The sequence below is a fragment of the Hypanus sabinus genome, chromosome 17 (genome assembly GCF_030144855.1).
Source record: "Hypanus sabinus isolate sHypSab1 chromosome 17, sHypSab1.hap1, whole genome shotgun sequence".
NCBI classification, from domain to species: Eukaryota; Metazoa; Chordata; class Chondrichthyes; order Myliobatiformes; family Dasyatidae; genus Hypanus; species Hypanus sabinus.
In genome coordinates, this window is record NC_082722.1 from 50,433,536 (window position 1) to 50,453,430 (window position 19,895).

A 19,895-nucleotide genomic window follows, 5' to 3' on the forward strand; every position below is an offset into this window, starting at 1 on the left:
ATTTCCAAGCCTGGCTGCAAAAGGAAAAGGGGCTAGCACCCCAGCTTGCAAAAAACCCAGAGCTGCAGAAATACTACTGGAAACTCCAAAGACCCCATTCCTGGGAGGGAAAGCATCTGTTCACAGCCAATGTGCTTAAAGGGGTGATGGGTTTCAGAATAAGATACCCAGCATTAAAGCTCTAAAAGGTGTTCTGAGATTTATTAAAAGTAGTGAATACAGCCCAGTCCACCACTGGTAAAACCCTCCCCCCCCCCCCCCCCCCCATTGAGCACATCTACATGAAACATTGCAGGAAAGCAGCAAGCAGCACCCATCATCAGGGACCCCCACCACCCAGGACATGCTCCCTTCTCGTTGCTGCATCAGGAAGAATGTACAGGAGGTTCAGGACCCGCACTACCACATTCAGGAATAGTTATTGCCCTTCAACCATCAAGCTCTTGAATCAAAGGGGGATAACTTCATCAACTTCACTGTATCATTAAAATGTTCCTGTAGCCCATGGACCCGCTTTCAAGGACTCTTCATCCTTCCAGATTAAGATGGTCTTGCTGAAAGCAAGCAGCAACTTACTGGTGGTTAACAAAACAAGAAATTAACTAAATACTTATGATAAACAAATCAGTGCAAATGATGAAGGGCAAGTGAATGTGTGGATGAGTAGAGGGTCAAAGTGTGCAGGAGTGAAGCAACCTTGGGTGAGTTAGAGGAGGTCAGAACGAGGTCCAAGTATATTTGGAACAAAAAGTTGTGAGCGGAGAGAAGTCAGGGTGACATTGAAACATATTTGGAACAGAGTCAGGGCAAGTGGAGAGGTGGAAAGTTGGAGCAGTGAAGAAGCAGATTCAACGACAATCCACCTAAAAGAGAGCAAGGTTTGATCGATCTAGGCAGCAGGCCAATTTGAAAAGGTTGTGTTTGAATTGAAATGTGGTAATGGGACCCAGGCCCAAAGTGTAATGAAATACTGCAGCAGGGCTTGGGTCCTAGAATGAGGAACGATCCAATGTTTGGATGATTTAAACGCCAGGCCAAATGGATTGAAAAGGCAAGGTGTTGGGACCAGAGACATGGGTTGGGCTAGTTCTGTTCACCGCTCCATGTTTACTCCGCTCTGGGCTTTGTGTCTGCAGGCTCTGCAATGTTTACTCTGCTATGTACTGAACTGAGGCCAAGGCTGTGGCCAGTTCTGGGCTTTGTGTCTGAGGTTTCACTTCTGTTCTAAATGCTATTTGCTTAATTTTATTGTTTACATTATTTGTTTTTTCCCCTTTCTCTCTGCACATTGGGTATCTGTCGGTCTTTTTTTAAAAACTGGGTTCTTTTGGGTTTCTTGTTTTGTGGCTGCCTGCAAGGAAACACAGTTCAAGGTTGTAAAATGTACACATACTTTGGTAATAAATGTATTTTGAACTTACATGTTCTTGATATTTATTGCTTTATTTATTAAAATATCTTTTTGTATTTACACAGTTTGCCCTTTCCACATTGGTTAAATGCCCGAGTTGGTTTGGTCTTTCATAGATTCTGTTGTGGCTATTATTCTATTATGGATTTATTGGTTATGAGTGCAAGAAAATGTATCTCAGTTTTACATGGTGACATATATGTACTTGGTTAATAAATTTAATTTGAACTTTACTTTGTCTACAAGCAGCAAAAGTAGTTTCACTTTATACTGATCTGTCCTGTAAATACAAGCTTGAACTTTATTTGCTTTAATTACAATTTCATGGTATTGGTCATGAAAGCCTTAGTTCTTTTCCCTTGAGTATTTGTATATTTAGTATTCAACCTGTTTATATGAATGACATTAACCTTAATGTTTATTTTTCCAACATTGGCTACAATCCTTATCACCTATTATTAGTTTTAGAACTCAGATTCTCCAATATGCTGTCAGAATTAAAAGACCCTTAAAGACATGAAATATTGATATAAACAGTAAGCAGCACAAACATCGGTGCCAATTTTTGTTGGATAATACATTATTTATTCCCAAATAGACTCAAATCCATTAACACAAACACACACACAAAAATGCTGGTGGAACTCAGCAGGTCAGAGAGTATCTACGGAGAGGAATGAACAAATGAAATTTTGGGCAGACACCTTCATCAGGACTGGAAAGGAAGGGGAAGAAGGCAGAATAAGGTGGGGTAGATGGGAAGGAGCACAAGCTGACAGGTGATAGGTGAAGCTAGGTTAAGAAGGGGGGTGGGTAGGAGAGGGAGGCTGAAGTGGGAAGCTGTGAGGTGATAAGTGAAAAGAATAAAGGGCTAAAGAAGAAGAAATCTGATAGGAGAGGAGAATGGACCATGGGAGAAAGGGAAGGAAGAGGGGCATCAGAGAGAGGTGATAGGCAGGTAAAGAGAAAGGATAAGAAGGGAGTCAGAAATGAAGCAAGAGAGAAGAGGAAGGAGGTAGAAATCACTAGAGGTTTGAGAAACTGATGTTCATGCTGTTATTCATCTCTATAGATGCTGCTGATCTACTGAGTTCTTGAAGCGTTTTGTGTGTGTTACTCTGGATCACCAGCATCTGCAGAATCTTGTGTTCATGATTAGCAAATCCATTAATAACCACTTTGACTATAAACAATCAGCCCATTTATAATCCATTGTAGTATATTACCCTTACATCCAGGGGTTTTTGTTTTCTAGAAAATCTTCCTAAAACTTTGTGAAATGGAAGTAGGTGGGTGCAACAGATGTTGTGATATGGTTGGCCTGAAAAGCACTTTTTTTCTGTGCTGGACAACTCCGTGACTCAGATAATTTCTAAATTAATTTATCAGATTTCTCTCATCCACTATCTTTTCAAAAGTAAATTAGAAAACTCCAATATTCTTTACTGGAAATCATTTATAGTTGTTCCAAAGTACAAGTCCACAATCCCTTATCCAAAAAGCTCTGAAAACCAAAGCTTTTTTCACCAACAGCTGACGTCACTCAGGTGTGATGTGGCAGCACTAGCAGAGGTCACCAGAGGCCGTCAGTTGTGGCTCAGTGTTCGTACTGGTTACACGTGCCATTTGCTGTTCACTGATACTTTGTGTTCACTGTTGACTTTGTTTTATTTCACTGTGAAAATGTCAAAAAGAGCTGCAGATACGCTTATGGGTAACAATGAGAAAAAGACATTTATCATTATTAATAATGTAGAAAGTGGAGTTATTGCAGAAGCTTGATCGTGGTGTGTCTGTGTGGTGTCTTACTGAAGAATATGGTGTCGGAACTACCACTGTATATGATTTAAAGAAACAGAAAAACAAGTTACTGAAGTCTTATAGTACAGTGACATTCTACATTTATTCCAATAAGTCATTCACCATGTGTTCGATTTGGTTCGTTTGAAGCTGTATATTTTTGTTTTATTGAATGTTTTTGTTGGAAATAAAATATTTTTCTTGTCATTATTCCCAAAGCATTTACATTGTATTAGGTATTATAAGTAATCTAGAGATGATTTAAAGTATATGGGAGGATGTGCATAGGTCTGGAGCTTCACCGGGTCCTAAAGTCCACCCGCACCAAGACAGGTTAAATAAGGGACTTGAGCATACGTGTTTTTTGGTATCTGCAGGGGGTCCCAGAACCAATAAGGAGGGATTCTAAACTCCGAAAAATTCTTAATTCCAAAATGCAACTGGCCCCAAGGATGTTGGATAAGGGATTGTGGACCTGTATTACCTTTTCTAACTGATTAAATAACAGATGCCTAAATTTCCTCAAGCATCTTACCTTTTATTCATACCAAGCCCAGGGGAATAACATTTTCCTTGCAATCCAGGCATAGTTTGGTATTAAAATACAAACAGAGAGAACAGATGGCACAAGTTCCAACTACCCTTAGTACAAATCTGGTCTATATTCCTCTTTAAATTTTGTAATCACCACTAAATTGTTGCTGCTTACAAATGACCTCAAAAACATAATAGAAAGATCAAGAAATAAATAATACCAAAAGAAACAAGGAGTTTTTTTTTAAAGACAGGACCAGACCCAAGGAGTCCAAGGTCTAAAGTAGATACTTGGTAAACTCAAGAAGTACACTCAACAGGCCGGTTGAGTTACAATGCAATTAACCATTTGGGATTACTACAGTACTACATCTATTCAAACATCCGCAATACACATGCAACAGGCAAAAAGTTCTAAGAATTTTAGCAATTTGATTTTATGACAATAACACAAAGAATAATTTTATTTCAAGTGATGTGCAAAATGAGTGAAAACTATTTAAAAAAATTATATATAAGGGCAGAGCAGTTGTAGGCTGAATAGCAGAAATCTCTAAAAAAATTTGTACACAATTCTAATGAGCATAGACATTAAAATAATTTATTTTGCTGTATTTTAATTAATAAATACCACTTAATTTCATAATGTAGAACTGCCATGTAAAGTATTGTTATTTAAATGAGTAAGGAGATGAGATATAATTCAGTAATTTATTTTAAAGGTTTATGCACAGTAATTCAGAGTATGATGTATGGTAACTTTTTTTGAACAATTCTCCAATAAAAGTCATATAAAGAGAAACCCCATGGCTCCTAATGGCAGAAGAGAATACTATGGTAGCAATTAAAATAAAAAGGAATTAGTTCTCAATATTCCTTGATACAAGATGTTCAGGAAATACAAGAGAGAAAGGAGAGCAAGTGAAAGTTTTTTTTAAAAGGGAAATTAACCAAGTGAAATGGAGCAAATGTCTGTAGGGAATATCCTGAAAACATGATCATAATACGATGTTTAAGATAGCTATAGAAGAGGATACAGATTATGCCAAGGTATATAAATTTAAATTAGAGAAAGGTTTGTTTGAATATAAGACATAGAAGCAGAATTAGGCCATTTGGGCCTTCAACTCTGCTCCGTCACTGAATCATAGCACATTCTTTTATCCCCCCCCCCTCCTCAACCCCATTCCTTGTCCTTCTCCCTGTAACCTTTAATATGCCCAATCAAGAACCTATCAATCTCTGCCTTAAATACACCCAATGACCTGGCCTCCACAGATGCCTGTGGTAACAAACTCTCCACCCTCTAGCTAAAGAAATTTCTTTGCATCTATTTTAAGTGGATACCCCTCTATCTTGAGGCTGTGCCTCCTTGTCCAAGACCCCCACCATGGAAAACATCCTTTCCACAGCTACTCTGTCTAGGCCTTTCAACATTCAATGAGATCCCCCCCCACCCCCATCTTTCTAAATTCCAGTGAGTACAAACTGAGAGCCATCAAACATTCCTCATATGATAACGCTTTCATTCCCAGAACTTGAGAACAGCCTCTGAACCCTCTCCACTGCCAGCACATCTTTTCTTAGATGAGCAGCCCAAAACTGTTCACAATACTCAAGGTGAGGCCTCACCAGTGCCTTATAAAGCCTCAGCATCACATCCCTGCTCTTGTACTCCCAAGTCCCTTTGTATCTCAGATTTTTGGATTTTCTGCCCAGTTAGAAAATAGTCAGCACATTTATTTCTATTACTAAAGTGCATTACCATGCATTTTAAAACTTTGCCACTTTCTTGCCCATTCCCCTAATCTGTCTATGTCCTTCTGCAGCCCTCCTGTTTCCTCAACACTACCTGCCTCTCCACCAATCTTCATATCATCTGCAAACTTGGCAACAAAGCCATCTATTCCATTATCTAAATCATTGATGTACAACATATTGAGAACAAAATTGGTATAGGAAAGTTGGAATTTAACTTGCCAAATAAAACTGTCAATTGCAAGTCTTTGAAGATGGAGAGCTTTCAGATAAGGTCTGAGTGTATCCGTTCAAGGTAGCAATGAAGGGGCATTAAAAATATCTGGTCCCTGGATGATCAAAATGATTGAGAATAAAATCCAGCAAAATAAAAGAAATCAAATGACAAAGGTTAAGTTGTTAACATCAGTGAAAACTAGGTTGTTTACACACAGTTCTGATAAGCAAAGTAAGGAAATAAAGACAAAGAGAAAGTATGAGAAGAAACCTACAGCAAAGAAAATAAGGGAATTTAAAAATATTCCATAGTCACGTGAACAGGAAAAGAAAGGTTGCAAGAAGTATAGCAAAGGCAATCACAGACTACAAATTAGAGTGTAGGTTATTAATCAGGAAGACAGAACTTAAATATCCTGCACCAGTTTTTGCCAAGGAAGAAAATGCTTCTGGAGTCTCACCAAAATAAAATGTAGTTAAGATTACCGATGGGCTAAAAATTCATAAAGAGAAGGTACACGAAAGGTTAGCTATATTGGAATGATGCATTCTGTGTTCTTGAGTATGTTCCAGTAGCACTGAAAATTATCATCTAAGCATTTACAGATGGTAGTCAGGGTCTGTAAAGTAGATAATGTTACACACTTGTTCAAAAGACAGTACAAAGATAAACCCAGTAAATGCATACCAGTCAATTTCACTTTAGTAGTGAGGTTTGTCTTGAAACAATCATGAAGAGCAAAATTAGCAGTCACTTAGTGAAATAGATTAATTAGAGAAAGCCCACACTAGTTTGGTCACAACTGGATTAATGAGATACTGTGGGTCAGTATTCTAAGTGGGCATTGTAAATTGTTTCTGTAATTGACAGTAGAATCTGTGGGGATTTGATGGGAATGCAGGGGGAGGGGGAAGGGTAGAATTAGTGTAAAATGTGCAAATCTATGACATTATACCTGAAGTTATTATTAGTTCACTGTGGTTTGCAAATTACACTGCAGAAGGTTACAAGTTAGCAGACCTGAGGGGTAGCAGGAAATTATCAATGGCTACTTTACTTCTGTATTGAATTGTGCATGTATTCTAGAAGTTGCTATCAGAATTCCTCCATTATGACATGCAATGTAGAAAATCTAACAGCCAAAATGCTTTTTTTTAATGTTAACAATGTCATTGCCAGCTGCACACATTATGATATTTTTGTTTCAGGAATTGGAAAGAAGTTTCATGTATATATAAAAAGATCTGTGCGTCTCTTGTGCATTTCAATTTAGTAGCACTCAAATACTTCAGAATCAGTGAGAGTAACAGTGATACAATACATTGCAAGATGCTAAAGCAATTAGTGTGTTGCAAGACGTCAAATTCCCTGTATGTGTCTTCATACTTGGCGATAATAAAGGAAGATGAAAGCCAAGAAAAAAATTTGAATGTCTCCTCTTATTCAGGTTTTCATTTCCAAAAATTACTTCAAATTTGAAATATACAAAAATAGTTGTACCGGTTTCCAATTTGGAATAGCTGTTTATATATAGTAAATATGGCTTCACTTTTTCGGCAGAGTGCTCAGTTAAAGCTATCTATGCTGATGACTTTTTTTTCTGGTAACGTGAATATTGTCAATATTTAAAATTGTGTATTTGAAATGCAATTTGAATTATAGAGTCTGTTTTATAAAATCAGTAGGGTGAATCTGTGAAAACAAGAGGCCTCAAATGTAGTTGTTAACTGCTAATTTTCCTGGTCTTGCACCAATAGATTCAGCTTCTTTAGTGTATTCTTCCATCACATTCACATCGCAAGCTCCGATAAAGCCCCGCATACCAACAGTTCACGATCATTCTACAAACTTACTGAAATATCTGTAATTCCGCTTTTCCCTAAATCTTGCATGCAGAGGTACAACACTACCTTTGCAGTAAATGGAAATGTTTAAATACATACCTAGGCAAATCAGACAGTTATTTGCTTCTGCAAATCCAACCTATGAACTCTTATATTAACGGCATTCTTTCTTATTTTACAGCACTTAAGTAAATTTTAGACTATTTACTTAATTTTACTTATTTCCATGTGCATATAGGACTGCAATTAGTACAAAAAAATCAACTATTCTTATCACCTGAAATTTTAAGCAATTTCATGAACTCTCCTCAATGAAGATGATCTTAAAAACCCTGATTACTTACTAAATTCTTTTCAAACTAGAAGTCTAATTTTCTCAATTTTTAAAAAAAGTTGCCATGTATTTTTTTCTCTCCTCTGAAATTTATTGAAATTGAACAGAGTTAGCACTGAAAAGTACTATCAATAATATTCGTAAAACTAAGTATATTTGCTTCATCTTTTAATAAGAATGTCTATATCAATGGTGATGAATCTTTGTTAGCAGTCATAGAATGTGCTATTGTTAGCATTGCAGGTTAAAGTTCACTAAAGATTTAATACATGGAATTTCAGTCCCATTCTCCATCACCATCTTGATGTTCCTCCTGCGGTGGTTCCTGAAATCGGATATTTGCCAGCATATCTCTCATTGCAGCCATGAGACGATTTACTCCCTGATTCAGTTCGTGTTGGACTTCTGCACCCTCACCTTCCACTTGCTGCCTTCTGTCCTCCTGAAAAATTCACATATCCATGCTTAGGAGAATAATATGAAATAACAAGAGTTATAAAAGCTTGGTAGCAGAATGCAACGTCAGTTCAGACTACAGTAAATGTCTGTAATTTTTTTCTGAACCTGATCATGCTTCAAAGCTGACAAAACATTTTGCGGTATCTCTGCTTTCCTTTCTCAAATAGCAAAGTCAAAACTTTTGAGTCCTGAGAGAATTTAATATGTTTGCCCCAGACTTAAAGCCATGTGATTAAGTATTAGTGATCCCAGATAAATTTTCATGAAATAAAATATAGACACCATTTCACAGCATCAAGCACTCTTTTCCAGTCGCCTCCAACTCCTTTGTCAGGTTAGTTTAGAATATGGTGCACCTGGTCTGTTACAACAGGATACATTTCTGCAATGCAACATACCTGTAATTCCATATGCTTTGCTTTCCCAAATCAGAAATAGGTTTATTATCACTGTCTTAAAAGACATGAAGTTTGTTGTCTTGTGGCAGCATTAGGCTGCATAGATATAAAATTACTGCAAATTACAAAATACTGTAAATAAATAGTGCAAAGAAAGGAATAATGGCTTAGTGTTCATGGGCATTCAGAATTCTGATATTATAGGGGAAGAAGCTGTTCCTAAATGGTTTAATGTGGGTCTTCAATTTCACGTACCTCCTCAATAGTAATAATGAGAAGAGCGCATGTCCCAAATGGGGAGATACTTTACTGTAGTGTTCTGTTCAAATTAATATTTAAAAATGTATATACATTTTAAAAAAATATCCCCATCATTCATATCCTCCCTATAATTCATACATACCTGAAGATTAAAATTTGGCAACAAAGAACGAAAGAACAGGGATAGAGTATTTTCATCTGTTGCTTGATTTACCCTGAAAGATTAACCACTGATTCAACAAACTCAAAATTCAGTCACAGATTAAAATATGAACAGCAAATAGGATGCATAAATTAACTATTTGAATAAAATCTCTATTCTGTGTTTATATTTTCAACTTTACAAGCTTATAGATAATTCTCATAAAATCAAAGGATAATCATTTAAATTTTGTTTCATTATTTTTATAAATCAACAAAATCCAACTTTGTAATGCATAATACAAAAGCATACTATTCCATAGAAACATGGAAAACCTACAACACAATACAGGCCCTTCAGCCTACAATGCTGTACTGAACATGTACTTACTTTAGACATTACCTAGGGTTACCCATAGCCTTCTATTTTTCTAAGCGCTATGTATCTATCCAGGAGTCTCTTAAGAGACCCTTAAAACTCAGCAGCTCTGTATGGACATTCCCTTCCAATTTAGTTTGGTTAATTACTTTTGTTAGTAATTACTTTGATTAGAAATAGCATAGTCTCCTAGCTTGAAATTGTAGCCATTTCTTTCTCAATTATCTACAAAAATATGTGGCATGGATCATGTTGTCTCCTGGACCTGCTCCTCCACTGAATAAGATCTTAGTTATTCTGACCTAGGCCCCAACTCTCCAAAATACAAGGCTGTGTGGTATTTTTCCACATAATACTCTATTTATAGATTGTTTCTCAAAGCTTACAGATATTAATTTTGCTAATTGATCAAATTTTCAATGAGAAACTGGCAGTAAAGAGGTGAACAGCAAAGGTAGAAGTTGCAAAATGTATTTGATAAAAGTGTCATGGCACTGAGATTGCAGCAGATGAAATTTCATACAAGTGAGAACTACAGAAAGCAGAAAGAAAATGGGAGTTGTAGATGTTGACAAAAATTTAGTAAGTTTCATGGTTAATATACCCAGCTGTTATGTAACAGCAGTTAACAACAAAACAAACCATGTCTGTAAGAGAAAGCTGTTATAATACAGCCACGGCCAGACCACACCTAGACTGTATGGGGCACTAACTTGTAAGGCTGACATTTCCTCCCATCCCACAAGCAGCAGAGAACAGTTTCCAAAATAATCTCTAGTGTCAAAGTTCTGGGGAAAAATATTAGCTCTGGGGCTTAGAAAACCTTGGGAAGAAATGCATGGCTCTTACAAAAAATGAATGAATGTTAGAAGGATATAACGGAAATACAGTATTTGAAGTTGCATACAACAGCACAGAATTAGTCTTGTATTATAACAGGTGGTTTATCAAAATATAATGGATTTGAAGTTGTAAAATAGTAAAAGATAAAATTCAACAAGATGTAGTTCTTGAGCCCCCTCAAAGATACCGATGCTGCATGAAATAGAAACTACAGATAACCTAAAAGCCATTAAATCCAAAGTGGTTTGTCAATAACCAAAGATAAAGGGATCAGAAAATGTCTACAAAGTGCAAATAATCTCCTTAATAGCCTGTAAATAAAATGAGCTGACTCATTCAGGAGTAAATCATCCATTGCAACTACTTCAAGTGAAAACAAAAGTTTTGTTAAATTTAAGTATAAACTATCCCTTTTATAGAGAAGTTGCAAATGGAAAAGACGATTGTGCAATTATCAGCACAGGTACTCACTTCTGACCTTATGACCTTCAGTCTCAGTTGCTCTGGAATTCAGCTCTTTAATAACACCTGGAATTGAGGGTTCCTGGCAAAACCCAAACTGGGCACTGATGGCCAACAAACACTGTTGACTCTTTTAATCATTGCTGATTATTGAGAATAGAATGAATAGATGCTGCTTCCTGCCTTTTGTGAACGAGATGTACTATTGGAGTATAAAGTTGCATTGTTTGCTGTGTAACCAAAACTATGTAGTCAGCTTTGTATTTGCTATTTGCTATGTATGTATCCAATTTAGGAGAATGAAATCTCTGTATTGTCTCTGTACTATTGAACACCATCAGTGACTTAAGAATGTAGCCAAATAAGAAGATAATGGTGTGTTAATGAGAGGCTAGCTAAGAGATAACTGTGGCCAGGGATGAGGTAACATGTGGCCCAAAAAGTAGATTAGAACATGATTAAGTTAATGGGTAGAAACAATAGTGGGAAGTCGGGAGCTGATGTACTGGTGATATGCAACTGGAGACCAAATGCATATGCTAATGCAACTAAACTAGGAGATTGCTATAAAAAATGCTATGTACAAGGATCTAGCTGATTGTCTCAGCTTTGATTTGCAAATTAAAGTTTAAAACTTCTTGAAGAATCTTCTGCGTCTCCTGGTCATTTGTGGGGCACAAGAAACCACGACAAAAATTAGCGTAGTCGGCAGGATCGGAAAGAGACCCGCAGAAAGGAAACGGCAGATTGGGGATGCTTCCCAGTCCTCTAGGGAACCCCACAGGGCTAAAAGAATTAAGGGTGCACCCAAACAAAAGGTAAGCGCTTTTTGTGACAATTTGGACTAAGAATTCTGTTGGTTTTGGGGAGGTCTTGGAGTCTCAGAAGTGTGGAACCACTGCTGAAGGGTCTCTCTGGTCCAAAGAATCTGGCAGAATTGGTGGTTAACAGGAGGCTCAGAGGATTGATCAAGAACACTGCAGTGAGGGTAAGTACAAATAAGCTAATAAGAAGTTAAGTGAAGAAAAATTCCATGTGGTGTTGGTAAGTCCCTGTGGATACCGCTTCGTATAAAAACGAAGGTCTGAAAGGGCAGGGAAATAAAAATAGAGAAAATCTTAGTGGATACCACCTTAAGAGATAAGGGTCTGAATAGACGAGGTGCAAAGAGAAAGTTCTGTGGATATCACTCTAAGTAGAGGTCTGTACGGGCAGAACAGAATAGGAAACAAGGACAGTCCAATATATAGTTTAAAGTGCTGGTAGATAGACGATTGACTAGGCATTGAATTAGAGTAAATAATATTATCCAGTAAACAAATTGTGAATCTCTGAAATACCTTAAAAAGAGAGAACAACATGACAGGTAAAGGAATGGGAGTAGAGATTCTGAGCAAAAAAATCCCGGTAAATAAATATGAGATCACAAAAACTTCAGAAAAATGAGAAAAAAGAACCAAAAACCTGGTCACAAAATGGCCAAGAGAAGGAACGTTTGATGTAAGCTTGTGCGAAGAAATGGAGGCACTAATTAAAAATTACAAACCAAAAGATAAATCTAAGAAGAGGGCAAAAAAGAGAACGAGAAATGGAAGCGCTAAAGCTCTTCAGAACGGAGGGAGAAAGGCTGAGAAGGACAGGTAGAATATTGATTACAAGCAGGGAAGACACTAAGGTGCTAGAGAAACAGCCTGTTAGAGGGAGGTACAGTGAGAAGCTGCCTTCAGCTCCATACCCGGACATGAAAGAAACAGAAAGGAATGAGGAAGGAACCCCTAAGCAGTGCCCCCTGCTGACGGGTACAGTAAACATGCAGGGAGAAGTACAAGTTTGGGATAATGAGGAGGAAAAAAGACAATACGAGAAGGAAAAAGCAGCGATATGGAAGTTACAGGCAGAAAGGATAAAGGTGGAACAGGCAAAGAGAGAAATGAAAGAAGAGATTGAACAGATGAAATGCTTGAGAGAGGAAAAGGAGTATGAGGAGTATCGGTTATACCATAGAAATCAACAGACTAGAAAAGAAAGTGGCTTATCAGGGCAGGAAGAGCTGAGACATTCAAGAGGAAGTGGAAAAAGATAGGAGACGAGAGTCTTGGAGAAACACAAGAGAGAAGGGAATCAAGCATGAGAAAGGATCATGAGGAGTCCCTGCCACAGGTGTACAGACACGGACAGGAAGAAAGAGAAGGTGACTCATTGGATGAGCAAGAGTTAAGTGGAGAGAGAGAGGATGCGAGAATTTGTGGGGAAGAGGTAGGAGGCAGAAGCCTAGAAGAGCAGAAGGAGACGGTAGGGGAGCGACTTGCGGAAGTAGAGAGAGAGCCAGATAAGTTACTGAGAGGGGATTGCCAGAGGAGATGCGAAAAATACTCCAGGGGCCAACCAAGTATCGAATCAGGACAGAAAGGAAGGACTCCACAAGGAGACCGAGGGAAGAGGAGGACCCCGGAGAAATTTGTATGGGAGGCAGTAAAGACATACCCTGAGGCAGATGGGGAGTCAGGCGAGGAGAAGAGCCAGGGCAGGTGGGAAGAAGGAGGAAGAATGATGCCATTGTTAGTTAAAGGATCAGGACAAGTGCAGTATATCCCTTGGAGATGCCAGGACCTAGAAGGGCTGAAAAACACTCTGCCCAATCTACATGAAGGAGCAGGGAAATGGATTAGAGCCTTTGAAGGAGAAACGGCAGGACAATTATTGGCTATGGGAGATTTGAAGGCACTATTGATAAGGTTGATGGGAACCTCCAAATTTAATGAACTAATGGAAATGGCTGGCATAGTAAACTTGAATGACCCGAGAACTGATGGAGACGGGTTTAACAGAGTGAGGCACAGGGTATGGCAGGCCCTCAGGAAGCTTTAAAATAGTGTGGCAGAATAGACGAGCATTGGACTGGCTGTTGGCAGAAAAAGGAAGAGTTTGTTTGATGTTTGGAGAGAAGTGCTGTACTTTTATACCAAATAACACTAGTCCAGAAGGATCGTTTACTAAGGCAATGTATAAGTTGAAAAGTCTAAGAAAGGAAGTTAAACAGAACGCAGGGTTCGGATATCAGTTATTTGACTGGTTAGAAAGTAGACTCGGAGGATGGGGAGCATGGCTGACTAAAATGGTAATAACTGTCAGTATTGTATTGTTGAGCTGTGCTGTTTTCTTCCTTGTCTCAAGTCTCTTGTAGTGCATGCTGCAACCAAACAATTTCCGATGCTCGTGGTAACTACTGAAGCAAGCTTAGGGGAGAAAGAAGCACCGAAGATGTATTGTTACAGCCTACAACACCTGCAGGACGAACAAGTGCAAAACAACAGTGTGGGAGTAGATTGTAAGGGCTTTTGAGTTTTTTTCCCTGTCTCAGGTAAAAAGGGACAGGGTTTTGGCTCAGCGGCCCAGGCTAACAGGGAGAGAATACCTTGAGGTCTTAGCGCAGAAAATTATAGTTTAACCCGAGATTTGGGAATAAGTGCTTGAGTTTATTGGGGCTTTTGTGCACGGACTCTTAGTCTTCTTTCTCTGTGTGAAACCCTATGGGTCTCAAAGGGGGGGTATATTGGAGTATAAAGTTGCATTGTTTGCTGTGTAACCAAAACTATGTAGTCAGCTTTGTATTTGCTATGTATGTATCCAATTTAGTAGGAGAATGAAATCTCTGTATTGTCTCTGTACTATTGAACACATCAGTAACTTAAGAATGTAACCAAATAAGAAGATAATGGTGTGTTAATGAGAGGCTAGCTAAGAGATAACTCTGGCCAGGGATGAGGTAACAGGTGGCCCAAAAAGTAGATTAGAACATGATTAAGTTAATGGGTAGAAACAATAGTGGGAAGTCTGGAGCTGATGTACTGGTGATTCGCAACTGTAGACCGAATGGATATGCTAATGCAACTAAACCAGGAGATTGCTATAAAAAAATGCTATGCACAAGGATTGGTGGGCAATCAGCAATTAGCTCACTGACTGTCTCAGCTTTGATTTGCAAATTAAAGTTTAACACTTCTTGAAGAATCTTCTGCGTCTTCTGGTCGTTTGTGGGGCACAAGAAACCACGACAGTACCTACCCAGTTTTCCACGATATTGGGAAGTTTAACCTGCTAGAAGGCTAGTCCTGGACAACAGGTCTTCAGCCTAATAGCCAAAAGATCATCTGCCTCAATGACTGGTCAACTAATGCTACAACTATATGAAATATTAACCGTGTCCCTACATGGCTCAATACAATATTAGACACTGCATCACAGGAAAGATATTGCAATAGAGAGGGTAATAGATACTTATACTGATGCTCTTTGGGCCAGATAATCTATCTGCAGAAAGATTAAAAAGACCGAAGTTTGAGGTTTTTTAAATAGAGATTTTTTAAATTTTAAATTTTTTAAATTTTAAATAGAGATTTATTAAATTCAAGTTCTTTTACAAGGTGAACGGGTAGGAACTATTCCCCTTTGGAGAAGTAAAGAACTAGAGGGCACAATGGTAGATGGGTAAAAGGGGGATGAGGGAAACTGCACTGCATACACGGAACTCATTTGGCAAACAATCACAAACACGTCTGATGTTACATCTAAAAATCAGGTAAATAAATGTTTTTAGCTTAACACACAATCTGATTAACTTGGCTTGACTAAAGAATGCCAATGATCCATACCTTTCAGGTCTGGTATATGTGATAATGCCATCTAATGGAGGAAGTGGATCATAACCCATCACTGGTTGAGCAGTTACTTCCTGCAAAAGAAAAAGAATCAAATTTTAATACACATATTAATCAATTGTGATGTAGGGCTGCTCTTAGGAAAGGTACTTTTCTTGCATTTGAATTACCAAGCAAGATGATAAATGTGCACTCTGAGAATCTGCATTCTGTAAACAAAAGTATTTTTATGCTTTTTGTGCCAGTGAACTGAAGATTTTCATATACACATGGGAAAACATGGAAATTCCAAACTTGCTGATAGATGTTCAGTGGCATTATTATGGACAATAGACCATAATAATTCTCCACTGATTTCACTTAAGTAGAATAACTGAAATGGAATATGGTTCTCTGCTTGAGTTTAAATGTAATTGTTAGTTTTATAAAATGAAACAATTCTAATGGTTAAAAAGTTAACTGTTTCCCACTAACATAACCTAAAACAAAAAAAAATACTGGGCAGTCCATTGAGGATAAAATTTAAAAAGAAAAAAGAAAACATCCTTCTAGTCAGTTCTGAACCTTTATGGATGAAGAGGGACAAAAACAAAACAAAGAAACAACAAAAAAAAGAAATTTTTACCTAAAAAAGCAATTTAAAAAAAGAGGCAAAAAAATTAAATCAAATGAAAATATTGAATAAAAGGTCGCCAGGCTTGCTCAAAATTAAAAGATGTGTCAAACATCCAGCTTCTAATTTTCTCCTAAATTAAGCAGGACATAATGGAGGAGAGCCAATGAAAAACAGTAGATGGATTAGAATCTTTCCAGTATAACAAGATAGCTCTCCTAGCCAGTAAGGTTGAAAAGGCTATTACATGTTGAGCAGAAGCAGGAACATTTACTGTTTCCTCTGGAATAATCCTAAAAATTGCCATGTGAGTTAGGTTGTAAGTCCACACCAATGACTTTTGATAAATTTCTAAAAACATCACTCCAAAAATTGTTTAACTTTGCACATATGAGTTTAACTTTGCACAAAACATATGAGTTAGAGTAGCCACCTCCACATTGCATCTGTCACAGGGTGGGGCTTATGTTAGAAAAAATATGCGCTAGTTTATCTTTTGACATATCTTTTCCAATTTTTTTTTCTATGATTTGCCAGGAGGAGTTGTGGTTTCTTGTTTATATACAATAGCTTAATATTATATGACTTTGACAGTATATATCCCTTTTGTTGTTTGTACACTTTTTGCATTATGTGCTTGTTGTAACTTCTCCTCTGATTTGTATCCTTTATTTGTTTAAAAACCAATAAAAAAAGATTGAAAATGAATGAAAAAGTTCATTGTTTCCAAGAGATTTTGACGCTATATGGATGTCAAGGACATTCAACGTTTTCTTAAGATTTGATAGTCAGCTGTAAGAGATGTGGTTTCACCAAAGTATTGTGAGCAGGCCATTTCCGGCTCTCCCATGAAAAAGTTGCCATCCGGCTATACATGGTCTCATGTTCAAGAATCTGGCCAGCTTCTTTTTTGTTTACAATTTTGTCAGGGGATCTACACAAGGTGAATTTTTCAGGAATTTAGTAGCAAATAGTGTTGCCTTGCTACTGATCACAAATGCTGTGTTACAATCTCGCCAATTTTGCCCATGTCTACAAAACAAAATAATTGGTGAGTCTTTGATGCTGAAGGATCTCAATGAAGTAATCTGCTATCAAGTTTGGCTTCTGGACAAATTAATTGTCTTAGATCTAACAATCTTCTGAACATTTAAAATTGTCTGGCAATTCAGCATTTTGTGAAGCACAGCATCCAAAAACTAGGAATAATAAAGGAAGTGAATAAGAAGTGTTCAGTTCCCCATAAGGTCTGGGGACCTTTTATCGAGTATTTTCGTAGCCTTCCTGTTGACTAGGGATTTTTTTTTCTCTTCGGTCCCTTGCTTTCAGCTCCTTTTTTTTTCTGGTAGAAGACATTATTATCCTCTGTTGCTGAGTGTATTCACAGTCTGGGAGCTTGGCTGTCCTGACTTATACTCTCTATATTGTGTTGTGGTTGGTCTGGAGTTGCTGTTGTTTTTTCTTGTGTTGTGGGGCTTGGGGAGGACACTAAGCTTAATTGTCTTTAATTTAGGTGCTTTTTTTTGCTAAATTCTCTTCCTTTGTAACATTGTAATTTTGCACTGTTTTAATGGTCCTCATTGGGATTTGGGGTTTTTAATTTGTAAAATGTTTTGAAAAACTAATAAAAAAAATTGTTCCGTTCCAAAACCATAACTTTTCTGCATTTGCTTTAAGACAGGGTGAAGGTTTTTTAAAATATAAAATTATAAATTAGTACCATAAAACAATACCAGTGTTTAAGTTATATTTTTTAATATATGAATAAACCTGAGATTCTGTAACAACTCAAAATATTCTGTTTGAATCCACCATTTCTACAAAGAACAGTATTGTCTCCATGTTCTGACTCTTAATTTCCACCACCATACAGGAAAATCTTGCCCTTCTTCTACAATGCATATTTTGACAATTACCTTGCTAACTGCTTAATAAAAGAAACCTTATAATGTACTCACTACTTTTGATCTTCCAATTCTTCTCTCCCTACTCCTTATGGCAAGGTTCACAGAAATACACATGAACACGGATAAGGTTTATAGTTTTAACTATATATAAGCTAGAGATGATATATTTCAACTTATTTTGACTAAACAAAAATATGCAGCATATTCATGGGTGGAAATATTAATAATGTATAATGTGCGTCCAAACTACATGGATGATAAATGTAGAGAATTTCTTTTGAGTCACTCACAGGTGGAAGGGTCGCAATAGCCTCCTTTATTTCAGATAGAATAATGTGACGATAGATGTTCCTGGGTACATTCTGGTATCTAATTCTTCTCCTGGAAAGGTAAAAATTGACATGTAAAATCTCCATGGAAAAAAAAACTTTCATTTCCACATTCCAAATTACTGACCTCCAGTGTGGTCGTGTGGGTTTGCATGTTCACTCTATTACCATGTGTGTATCTTCCACATCCTCTAAATTCACCCCCTCTACCCATCTCACTGACTTGATGGTTGGTAGATTAATTGGCTACTGTAAAATTGCCCCTAGTGTGAGGGTGATCTGAATATCATTGGGAGTGTGAGAAAAATAAAAGAGACTTGAAGGAACAGCGTAAATGACAGGCAAGATGAAGGAAAATTCCATGTCATTCTATAAATATATTAGAAGCAACAGGGCAACTGGGGATGAATGGGTGTCTTTAGGAAACAAAGGGTAATCTGTTTGTGAAGCCCGGGGATGTATGTAAGATATTAAATTAATATTGTCTCCTGCATTCATCAAGGTTGTGGAGGACAGTGAGTTCAGCATGTCAGAATTAAGGAGGTGGAGGTTTAGATGTTTTGGAATGCATAAGGGTGGCTAGATGAGATCTATCACAAAATGCTATGGGAAATAGGGCAGGAGACTGATGAGGGTCTGACAGAAATTTTGCATTTTGTTAGCCAGAGGCAAGATCCTAGAACACAAGAGGAAAGCTAATGTTGTTCCTTTATTGAAGAATGGCAGCAATGATAAGACAAGTAAGCCTTGTATCCATGGAAGGGAAATTATTGGAGAAAATTTGAAGAGACAGAATTTATGTGCATTTGGGAAGGAAGGGACTGCTTAGGGACTGTCAGATTTGTTCTGGGAAATTCTGTCTCACTAATTTGATTAAGTTTTTTGAAGAGGCAACAGAGACTGATGAAAATGGCCAATTTAGCAAGGCATTTCACAAGGTCTCACATGGAAAACAAGAGATGGGCTGGCTAATAGCATTCAAAATTGGTTTGGTGACAAAAGGCAAAGGGTAATAGCAGATGTTTTCTGTTGGAAGTCCGTGACCAGTTGTGCACAGCAGGGATCAGTGCTTAATTGTAACATGATTGTTAACCTATGTTCTTTCCAAACAAAAAAAATTGTATTATAATGGATTAAACACAGTAATTAGAAAGAAATTAGCTCACAAATCACTTTTCTGTGGACAAGTACAATTCCTCAAACATCTAAAAACTATAGACCTGACATAGTAGAGATAGATGGATAGATTAAATGTGACTGAATATCTGAGTTAAGAAAGGATTCAGAGAACAGCTTAAAAAAAAGATTACTGTTTACAATAGACATATTAACAGAATTATATGCAGAATGGAATAAAAGCAAAGATCTATACTGCTTTTGATAAATGTAGCCTTTGGATTTTTAAATCAGTGACTTAACCACAGCGCTCACATTTGAAAAAAAAACATTTTTTGGCAGAACTGGTTGTTGTCCTCACCAACTATTCCTTCCACTCTCCCTCCCCTTTATCTAAACTCAAGTTTAGAGTCATGGGCACTCGCACGGGC

At 37.4% G+C, this 19,895-nt stretch overlaps 1 protein-coding gene across 1 annotated transcript in view; it reads right to left on the reverse strand.

Annotated features, from left to right (window-relative positions):
- Positions 1-3,432: 3,432 nt before the first annotated feature.
- The window catches only part of tcf25 (transcription factor 25 (basic helix-loop-helix)), a 42,367-nt gene continuing 25,904 nt past the window's right edge, over positions 3,433-19,895 (reverse strand). Inside the window, exons 15-18 of the mRNA XM_059993031.1 lie at positions 18,310-18,400; positions 15,494-15,573; positions 9,159-9,231; positions 3,433-8,340 (exon numbers count right to left, since the gene is read on the reverse strand). Of these exons, the coding sequence (XP_059849014.1) occupies positions 8,176-8,340; positions 9,159-9,231; positions 15,494-15,573; positions 18,310-18,400 (409 nt within the window). The 3' untranslated portion in view covers positions 3,433-8,175. The remainder of the gene's footprint in view (positions 8,341-9,158; positions 9,232-15,493; positions 15,574-18,309; positions 18,401-19,895) is intronic.